Source organism: Sodiomyces alkalinus (assembly GCF_003711515.1).
Source record: "Sodiomyces alkalinus F11 unplaced genomic scaffold SODALscaffold_1, whole genome shotgun sequence".
NCBI lineage: Eukaryota > Fungi > Ascomycota > Sordariomycetes > Glomerellales > Plectosphaerellaceae > Sodiomyces > Sodiomyces alkalinus.
In genome coordinates this window covers 3,580,282-3,591,291 of record NW_021167079.1, presented here as the reverse complement: position 1 = coordinate 3,591,291, position 11,010 = coordinate 3,580,282, and the positions used below count along the sequence as shown (strand labels likewise).

The 11,010-nt window shown below is 42.2% G+C and overlaps 1 protein-coding gene across 1 annotated transcript; it reads right to left on the bottom strand.

Annotated features, from left to right (window-relative positions):
• Nucleotides 1-9,167: 9,167 nt before the first annotated feature.
• On the bottom strand, nucleotides 9,168-10,609 carry SODALDRAFT_326865 (cdp-diacylglycerol-serine O-phosphatidyltransferase-like protein). The gene is made up of 3 exons (XM_028610285.1): nucleotides 10,287-10,609; nucleotides 10,126-10,215; nucleotides 9,168-10,054 (listed from the first exon to the last, which is right to left on the bottom strand). Exons 1-3 carry the CDS (start codon nucleotides 10,360-10,362, stop codon nucleotides 9,492-9,494), a joined length of 729 nt encoding a protein of 242 aa, XP_028470518.1. The 5' UTR covers nucleotides 10,363-10,609; the 3' UTR covers nucleotides 9,168-9,491.
• Nucleotides 10,610-11,010: the final 401 nt, after the last annotated feature.

Here is an 11,010-nt window from a genome sequence, read left to right as displayed (position 1 = left end):
TATCGGTTCCGCGCTATATCCTGCCACGGGCGGAGGGAGGGAGCGCTTATATTACGAAAAGTGGGTCCGTTACGAATTCTATATAATTATGGTTAGGGCGACGCTATCCCACGACTCTTCCGGCTATACCGTAGCGCCGGTATTATAGTGCCGCTACGATAGTATCCCGGGAGGGAGGTAGTAGTTATAATCTCTATCCTAATATTTTTATCGATTTTGCTCTTATTACGCGCCCGTCGGTAATTGGCGTGTCGAACTTGCTCTTGTATTTGCTAAAGGGGCGTTAAACCCCGAAAAAGCTACTAAATCTATTAGCTTAGTTACCCTTAGCTACCTTAAAGGCCGGGTAAATAAAGCCCTCATTTAAGACTAAAAAGCCTTATAGAATCACGAAGAAGAGGAGGGAAAAAGAGGTAAATCGGTTCGATTAGGCCGCCTATATAGTCGACTAGTCCGCGATAACCTCCGTTTCTCCCGAAAACCACTACTAATATAAGGCCCTAGGTGGGTAAAATCGGCTTTTACATAGTTAAAAACCGGCTTCGGATACCTAAAAACCCACTAAAAAAGGGCCTAAAACTACGCTAACGACCGCTATTCCTATCCCGGCTCCCCTATACAGGATACAGTATACCTTATTCTTTCTTACCCTTTTTATACAAACGAACGAAGAGCCCTGTGGGAAGCCCTAGCAGGCCTACCGCTATCTCTACCGCTATTATTCGGTACTAAAAGAGGAAGACAGGCCTTACACGCCTATCTTTTAGCTACTAAAATAGCTTCGGTGGAGTAGTACAGGGCGTAAACCTCGGATTCTGCGGTCTAGTCATTTTACTTTGGTTGTTTACCTATTGGGTCTATTAGGCAGATTATTACGGAGGATTTCATTTATTTATTACTACTACTACACTATTTTACTATACCTAGCTTCTAATACCGTTTAGCCCTTAGGGCGACAGGCGCCGCGCCATAGCTTTAGGACTGTATGCGCGTAATGAATTAAAAAAAACCAAAAAAAGAAAAAAAGAGCTTTGCCTATAGGGGTGTGTCACGGTGGTAGTCCGTGCCCACGGCTAACTAATCAGGTTACCATATCCAGGTAGCTAAACCTCGAGGCTTTAGCCGAGGACCTACTTTAGATTATAAAGATTTGAAAGTGACTAGGTACACTAAAAGGGACATCCCTACTAGTATAGGTACTTTTAGTAGTTATATAGTGGTCTGTACCCAGCGATTACGATATACCCCCTAGCCTATAAGGACTTATCGTAGTGCTTACGGGCTATAACGCGCGGATATCGAGAAGATAGCTTATAAGTACTATCTCTGCTTAGTACTATAGCTGCTTAATTAGGCTTAAGCTCTACGAATAACTACTGTCTCTAAAAACAGGTGCTATAGATATATCTTACACGGGTGACTTTTAGCAGGGAAGTTATAAGACTGATCCTCCCGGGCTTATAACTATAAAGATTTAAAAGTGACTAGGTACACTAAAAGGGAAATCCCTACTAGTATAGGTACTTTTTATAGTTATATAGTGGTCTGCACCCAGCTATCGCGACATAGATAGCTTCCTTTCCACACACATAATATATCCGTTTTGGTGTTACACGTAACACCTCCTTCGTAATGATTGCCCAGTACGACATTCATCTTCTCCTGAATAGTAGGTGCACAAAAAAAGCATGCGCAGAAATCTTAGTGCCGTAGAATTGGAGTGCAAGGTCGAGTCGTATGTCTGGTAGGATATCTAATCTAAGGAACTGCCGCTTTAGACGTCCAACTCATGATATACCTGTCGCACATTAAAAGGCACTTAGATTATTAACTTAGTAGAGTAGAAATCTCGTGTATGTGTATTATATTAAGTTATATCTGGGAGAGTCTTTTATGCTCTTAGTTTGGATGGTAAAGACTCTATTATAGGTACTAAGTTATTTAGATCTATCCGGTCTTTTCCGGTATCCGCCCCTATTATATCCTGATACCCGAGGTCCCTAATATCCAAAGCCCTTAGTTATAGCGTGGATTCCCCTTAGATGGCCTATAGACCACGTTATAGTCCGTGTGCCTATACGATACACCCTCTTAGTTAAGGTGGGTCTTCCCAGGTTAACTAACTAATTAGAGGCTTCGGTTTAAACTAAACGCTCTTAACTTTTCTATTAAAGAATTAACCGCTAGGGGAAAACGCCCTCGTAAAAGGGATCTAAATCCGCCCTATTTAACCGTTTAATTTAATTCTATCTTAATTAGTTCCTTAATCCTGATTAGCCGGATCTACTTAATCGGATCTATATCTATCGGATCTACTACGCCCTCGGGGGCCTTCGTAGTCACTACGGCTATAGCTTTAGCGTGTTTAATCTCTTTATATAATTATTTAGACTACTTAATACGATCCTTTTAATTAGTTAAATTAAGCTATTACTATAATCTTTTAATCCCTGCCTCCGGTAATACCTTTATTCAACCGTCCGTGATTATCTCCTTCGTATTAACGTATATAACCTTAAAGAGGCCCTGCTATACTAACTAATATACCTACTAGTTATAAATATCGACGTGCCGTAGCCTTATTCGCAGGCGTTATGCCTTCTTATTAATAAGGTTAATAGTCTACTAATTATCGTAGTATAGCTATAGTTACTATTAGTCTAACCGAAGCTCTAAATCCCTTAATATCCGGCTAATAAATAACGTCTTTTTAGCGGCCTCTATAAGAGCGAGTAGTCCCGATTATATTAACGATATCGTGACTATCGGTTATTTACCCGCCTTTTAGTTAACGGTGGCGCCGAAGAGCTTTATTGTATATCCTTATAAACTCTTCCGGTTTAGATTATCCCTAAAGGACGCGTCGTTTATAGTTAGAAAGAGTCTATCCCCACCGAATTCTAGGTAATAGTGCCTTATATAGTATAAGAATAGTAGCGCTTATTAAGCTCTTTTAAGGTGGTTAGATAAGGGGTTAATATTATATTAGGAAAGTTTCGAATAGGCGAACGCGATATTACGTCTTATTACGATAGCGGCGTATAGGATAGAACCGATTATACCCTAATACTAACAGACCTCGGGAATCGTCGCGCGTATACTATTACGTGGTATTAGCGGTTCTATTATTAATAATAGAACCTTTAATAGTCTTTGGTAAAGTATATCTACGTAGTATTTAACCGCGATCTTCTCCACGTAAGAGGATTATAATAGCTATAACCTACGGGTGGCTCTATCCCTTAGGACCTTGATTCCTAGGAACTAACGGATTTCTTCGCCTCCTAATAACCTATAGCTTCGCTTAAGGGTAGCCTTAAGGTTATCGGCGTCCGTCTTACGGTCTTTATAGTATATAAGTCAGCTATCGTTAACGTAGAAGAATAGGATTAAACCGTCGCGGATTATAATATAGGGGGTATTAGGGACGGCTATAAAGCCTATCCTCTATAGCGTGCCGCTGAATTCTCCTTACTATAGTAGTGGCGATACCCTTAAACCGAAGAGGGCTTTCCGTAATAACAGGACCCTACCTAATACTTCGTAGCCTTACGGTAGCTTTATAAATAGTTTTTCTTAAAGTCTAGCATTAACGAACGCGTTAACGGTATTAAACTCCCTTATTTCTAGATTAAATCGTGCGGCGATCGCTATTAGTATATAGAAGAACCGCGAGGCTAATATAGTGGCGTAGGTATCTTCTATTTCTAACCGTTTTTATTAATCCCCTTATACTATAAGGCGTGCCTTATACTCAAGGAGAGTGCCCTCCTTATTAAATTTATAGGTATATACCTATTTATAGGCGAGGACTTATTACTTATTAGCCTAATTACCGCCTACCTCCTACTAATAGCCTATCTATCGGTGCCCCTTAAGGTGTTCCCCTTTAGCCTATAACTATCGCTCCCGTAGCGGGTAGAGGCGTATATCGTGGTAGTGGTTTATTAGAGGCGGGAGATCCTCGCGGGTTATATACGATAGCGGCTAGGAGGTATTAAAGGGAGTAGCATCTATAGCACCGACGTCGCCGTCGTTAATAGCTTACTTCCTCGCACGTATAGGGTTATAAGTCCTTATAGTATTAAAGAATGCCTTTTAGGCGTTATCGTTCTATACCTTCTCGGTCTTATAAATACTTACGATAGATAGGCGCGCGGCTAATACGCGTACGGCTAATAGGCACCCCTTAGGGGTATCCACGGCTGCCCGTTAGTTATTATTATCTCCTTCTACCTTAACGCCCCTAACCACTGCTAACGCTATAAGGAACGCGCGCGCAGGATCTTCCGGGGATATTAGAGGCGTAGGAAACAGTTCGAACCTCGTAGCGGTAAACTGCGGAGTATCCGTAATAGTATCGGTGTCTATAGTAATAGCGGTAGCCTCTCCCGTAATAATAGCGGTAGCGTTTTCCTGGCCCATAGTAATAACGGTGTTATTACTTTTACCCGTAGTAAAAGCGGTAGTATAGTCTTCTCCTATAATAATACTAGTATCCGTAGTAATAGCGGTGCCCGTAGTAATAGCGGTGATATAGTTTATAGTAATAGTAATAGCCTCTCCTATAGTAATAGCGGTGGTGTTAGAGTTACGAGGTTCTAAATCTATAGCCTAGGTATTAGGCTATAGATTTAGGACCTTGTAATAAGTTGTGATATAGTCTATAGTAATAGTAGTGGCCTCTCTCGTAGTAATAGCGGCGGCCATACTTTTATCCGTAGTACTAGCGGTGGTATCGCCTTTACTTGTAGTAATAGCGGTGGCGTTAAAGTCTTCTGACTTAAGATCTAATACGTCAACGGCTATACCCCTTAATAGTAGCATATTCGCGGTCTTATTAGATTAGGTAATACGGATAGATTATATGTGTTCCCCGATTTCCTTAGTGGAAGCTATAGCTTATAGCGTTTTAATCCTGCCGTTAAATATCCTATCTTCGTTAAAGACCACGTCTTTCATAGTAATAATATCTATTAGGTGTAATAGCTAGATACAGAAGATATTCGAGGATTAGTATCCGACGTGATAACCGATCTATACCTTCGGTTCTAGCCTTTATAGACGGTTCCTTGTAGGTTAGGTATCGCGCGTTTTCATAAAGGCTTTATAGCCGTAAGCTTATAGGTGCGTAAGGTTAGCTTAACGGCCGCGTAGGCCTTTATATAGCGTTCGCTAGTTATTAATATATCGTGGCATCCTATTATATAGATATATAGTAGTCTTAAAGATCTTAGGCTAGATAGATATAGGCAGATGAGCCTTAATCCTTTTAGCCCTCGCCCTCCTTTTAACGATGCCTTTAATCCGTTCTATAACGCTATTTTAATTCTATAAATATAGTGCTAACGGCTAGCCTTCTACCCCCTTCGTAGCGAGGCAAGCAACGACTTCTAGGTGCTAAAATATCTTAGAATCGGCCTATAGAACGCGTGGCTTAGCGTTAAATTAGGTCTTAAGTAGGGTAAAAACGTCTTTTAGTACGTATAAGATAGAGCCTTAGTCTTGTTTCTATAGGTAGTAATCCCACGTATAACCTATATATCCGTCTATAACGAATATAATAGACTTACATAGGCCGTCTACTAATAACTCCGCCTCGTTTAGATTATAAAAATTGATAGCTAGGGCCTCTCCGGGCTTTAACGGGTAAAGGGATAGTATCCGCCGGATCTACGTAGGCACTTATAATTATCTATACGTGTTACAGTCTATTATACAAGGTTCTCTTATTTTTACCCCCTAAGTAGCGTCGACGATCTTTATAAGAGTATCGGTACCGTAATAGCCAAGGCGTTCGTACTACTATTATACCGTGGTCTTCTACGGTTACCGCGGTTATCGTGATCTTCTGTCACGGATATACTAAGTAAGGGACGATAAGATATACTTAGCTTATCGGGTTAATAACAGCAGACATATCACGGACTAACCGGTTATTAATACGGTACTATCTCGATGGTATAGCTAAGGGATAGTATCAACGCGACTTATATCCACGATCTGGAAGGGCCTATCTAATAGTAGGTATACCTGGAATTAATAGGTCATCGCTATAGTCTCGCTATTATATAGCTAAGGGATAGTATCTATACGACTTAGGTCCACGATCTAGAAGGGCCTGTCTAGTAGTAGGTATACCTGGAATTAATAAGTTATCGCTATAGTCTCGCTATTATATAGCTAAGGGATAGTATCCACGAGGGATATCACCACGACTTAAAAGGGCTAAGGCTATATCTAGATTCCTAGATATTAGGCTATAGGAAGTTAGAGGTGGGACTACTAGGAGTTAATAGGAGGATAAAGGTTAAGATATTAGGTGTGATAGTCTTATATTAAGGGAGTTAGCCGGGGATAGATAGGAGGATTCTAGTTAGACCCCGGATAGCTATAAAAAGGGCGCCTTAGGGACCTCTTTCTTAAGGCGGGTAAGGAATAATCTAAGCATTCTGAAACCTATCACCTATAGACGAACCACTATTCACCTAGGACGTGTCGGTTAATCAGTATTATGCCACTCCAGACGAGGATACCTTTGACATTTTCTATACGGGTTATCGCGGGGGTGCCTTACTAAGACCGCGAACGCTGTAGTAGCCGTGGCTTCTGCGCGCTCGATTATATACTACCTAGAGATATCTAGTAGCTTATAGATAGGTTAGTTATTAGTGGAGCTAATAATAGTGGTATTTACGGTATCCTAGCGGTAACCTTATAAACGTAGCTAACATTCCGAGACTATATTAGTGACGAATTCCTTATAGTATATAATATCACGGAGGCGTAATAGCCTCTTCGTGCCTAATAGAGATTCTATACGTAGCTTAATATCTCCGTATCCGAGGATAGAAGCCTTATAAGTACCTCCCTAAAAGGATAATAAAGTATCCGTGGGTAGTCTAACGGCCGTAAAACGGCCTCGATTATTAAAGATATAGATTAACGATCCTAAGTCTAGGATCGCGTAGTATAATAGCGCGCTGGCTTAGTTAATAGAAAGGGATACCCCTTATTCTTATTATAATTTTAATAGTATCATTATACAATAACGCGTTACCCCTTAGGTTAGGTAGGCTCCTAGTCCCGTCATAGTAACGGATAAGTCTTTATAAACTATTATAGTCGTAGGCGTAATATTATAGAGTTAATCTTTCTATATTTCCTTTATTTTATTAGTAGTAGTAGCTACTGCTTCCTGCCTCTTCTATATCGCGGTATTTACGCGGCTTTTAAAACTATAGTTACGTATTTTCTTTTCTATAACCTTTATAATATCTTCGCGGCCGCGCTAGGTATAAGGGCGTATATCCGGCCTTATGTACTAATAGGCGGCGGTAGTATAGGGGTTCTTATATATCTTATAAGGCCTCCTTATTACGGGAGGGATAGCCTTTACGGACGTATTACTACGAGGACAATTCTTATTATCTTTATTATTAGTAGTATCCTTAGTATCGGGGAGGTTCCTAAAGGTATTAAAGGTGCCTCTCCTAACTCTAGGCTTTATAGCGGAGGATTATAGGCTCTTTATACTACTAAGAACCGCCCTTAGAGCCTTTACGAAGTCGTTAATTATTAGCTTATTTTCCGTAATCTTATCGTAGTTATTTACTAGGTAGTTATTGCTTTATTCCGGGCGATAGGTCTCATAGCTTTTAACGCGTCTTCTGGCTAATAGTCCGCGCTTAATAGCTTTAAAACGCCTATATATTTATAGTGTATTATCGCTATTTTCTGGCTTATAACTTAGCCGTCTATATCCTTAGGTATAGCCTTTATAGGCGTAGTGTATCGTTAATATGGGACTAAGGCTTCCTCACGGACGTTTATAGGGGTCGGTCCTGCGTACACGTATAGGAGAGTAATCTAAGCTTATACGTTATTTACGGTATTATCCTATAGCTAGGCGAGGAGGCTACGTAATATAGTGTAGACGGTTCTTTTAATATAGGAGCGTACCTTACTAAGCTCCTTCTACTACACGTCGTAGTCTGCCTTTTCCTCGCGGTATACGCGGAGATCTTATAAGTAGCGTATACGCCCTTTTTTAGAGAGGTTATTAATAGATATACGTACCCTGGTTATTAGTTCTTTTATTATAGCCGTAATTATAACCTTCCGGCGGGCGGCCGTCTTTTCTTTACCGGCGGCTATAGCCGCTATAGTAGTAGCCGTGGTAGCGGCGGGGTTTATAGCGTCCGTGGCCTTATCGCCCTCTAGCGTAATAGAAGAAGACAGAGTAGCTATAGCCTCCTTTACTATATTAGGGTCTACGGTAAGGGCCTTATATTTACGGATATTAGGCGGCGTAGGTATAGGGAGGAGATAGGCGTTAGCCTCCTTATCGCTTAGCTTTAGATTAAGATAGTTATTCTAGTAGGAGGTAGATTTACCGTGTATAGCGTGCTCCTATACTACCTAATGCCTTTAGTTAATAAGGGTAGTAGCGGCCGCCTTCTATTTGGCGTTAGATACGTTAGAAGATATCTTTATTAGTTTATCGGTTAGTTAATTAATAAGTAGGTTAATTAATCTCTTAATTACTCTAATTAGGTCGATAGTAGTTATTTAAGAGTGTTTATATATACGTGATTACTTCTTTATAGTAGAATAAGGGTAGCCTTATTAATATCTATCGTTTAGGCGTTATAAACCGGGCTTATAATTGTGGTATATTAAAAGACACTGAGATTATTAACTTAGTAGAGCAGAAATCTTATATATATATATATATTATATTAAGTTATATCTAGCAGTCTCTTATACCCTTAATTTAGGTAGTAAAGACTCTGTTATAGGTACTAAGTCATTTAGATCCTATCCGGTCTTTCCCGGTATCCGCCCCTATTATATCCTCATACCCGAGGTCCCCGATATCCGAAGCCCTTAGTCACGGCGTGGATCCCCCCTGGATCCCCTATAGACCACGTTATAGTCCGTGTGCCCATGCGACAGTACCTTAGTTACCATATTCAAACATTTGTACCGTGTACATAGGTACCTAGGCAAACAAGTATTTCTGCACTTGCCCTCAGCTTCGCACCGCTCTTGAAATACAAGCCTGAGTGCAAAGCCATTTAACCAAGCTTTGACCAACTGCTTAACGATTCGAAAACTCTCCAACATGTCACAAATCCGTTTGCCTGGCAAATAGCCTGCAACCATGGCACCAAACATCATGTCTATTATACACTTAAACGGATTACTAGGTCTATGCCATTGAACGATAGGACAAACCATACAGTTTAGTTCGCGGTTCAGTGTCCCTGTTTCCATTACAAGCCCAATAAGCCAACATAAGCATCTCCTGATTTCGACGTCTGCATCGCCGAGGTAGGACAGGAAGAAAAACACACATCCAAAAGGGACCCCGACGTCTTAGGTGCTCACCATCGCAATGGGCCCTTGTGACAACGAACTTGCGCCCAGGACATGACCCCAGGCACGGTTCGTAGCGGCCTCCAGCCGGGCTCATCAGCCGACCTCCTTTAGGGCTTTGGTATCCGAATGCTTCTGCTGGTCATTAGACAACCATGCACAACGAACATGAGCGCGGCGGTGTGGAACGCCAGCGGAGAACCATCAAGTGCAATGCCAAAGGGCAGGGCCCCCAAGACAGTTCCCTTGTGTATCCAATACGCCATGATGCCGTCGAGGGCTAAAGTCGTGGGGATCGGCGTGCCCTCAAAGTAGGCGCTCTTTCCCGAAGCGTCCCGAGGCAGCGCCGCAACGGTCACATTGAAGCGGGCCAGTCGGGCGAGACCGCATAGAACGAAGAAGGCAAGGAAGAGCTGGTCGAGCGGGGTCCGGATCCCGAGAGCGAATGCGGCAGCGGCAGGAGCAACTCCGAAGGAGATGAGGTCGGCTAGCGAGTCGAGTTCTTGGCCCATGAGGGAGGACTTCTTGCGCCAGCGCGCGACCTTGCCATCTAAAAAGTCGAAGAAGAGACCGAGGGGGAGAAAGAGGAGAGCGCGATACATGGCATGTAGGTCGTTGGGGTCTCCAAGACAATACGCGAGAGAGCTAAAGACGGAGAGAGTCCCGCAGGCTCCTACCGTTACAACGCATCAGCATGAAAAGATAATAAAATATAAAAGAGGCTGGAGAGTATTTTTTGCGTACCGTTGCAGAGTGTGATCAGGTCGGCAAGGTGCATCGCTCGAACGAGAGAGAGGTGGCCAGTGTCGGCGGAAAGGAGCAGCTTTTGCTTGTCTTACGTGGACAGACCAAGAACCTGTTAGCTACTTCCCAAGTGAGGCGTACAATATACTAGTGAGGCATACCAGGCGGAGACAAGTCGCTCCCACCGTCTTTAGCGACGATGCCGTTAACAACGGCACTGCTCGTTCGTTTCGACATTTCGATGAGTTCAAGCGTCGATAGAGCCGCCTGAGTGTGTTTGTAGTTGAGAAATATCAAGGGAGAAACTTCTCGATGTGAATGCTGGCTCTCCAAGATTAACGGATAAACACAAACCAGTTGTAATTACGTAGGTTGCGAAACAGATGGGGAGGTTCCAGGTTTTACCACGACTCGACGCCCGTGACGTGGTTTCTGATAAACTGATATTGACGACAGTGGCTGTCAGAACACAGAAAATGTACCGCTACACCAAAAGGGAATTCCCCACTTGTGTAGGTACTTCTGTGAAGATCCAAAAGTGACCGCTACACCAAAAGAGAATTCCCTAGTAGTATAGGTACTTTTGGTAGTTATATAGTGGTCTGCACCTAGCTATATCGCGACACACCCCCTAGCCTATAAGGACTTATCGTAGTGCTTACGGGCTGTATCGCGCGGATATCGAGAAGACAGCGTATAAGTACTATCTTCTGCTTAGTACTATAGCTGCTTAATTAGGCTTAGGCTCTGCGTATACTACTGCCTTAAAATAGGTGGTATGGATATATTTCGAACGGGTGACTTTTAGCAGGGAAGTTACAGGACTAATCCTCCCGGGCTTATAACTGTAAAGATCTAAAAGTAACCGCTACACTAAAAGAGAAT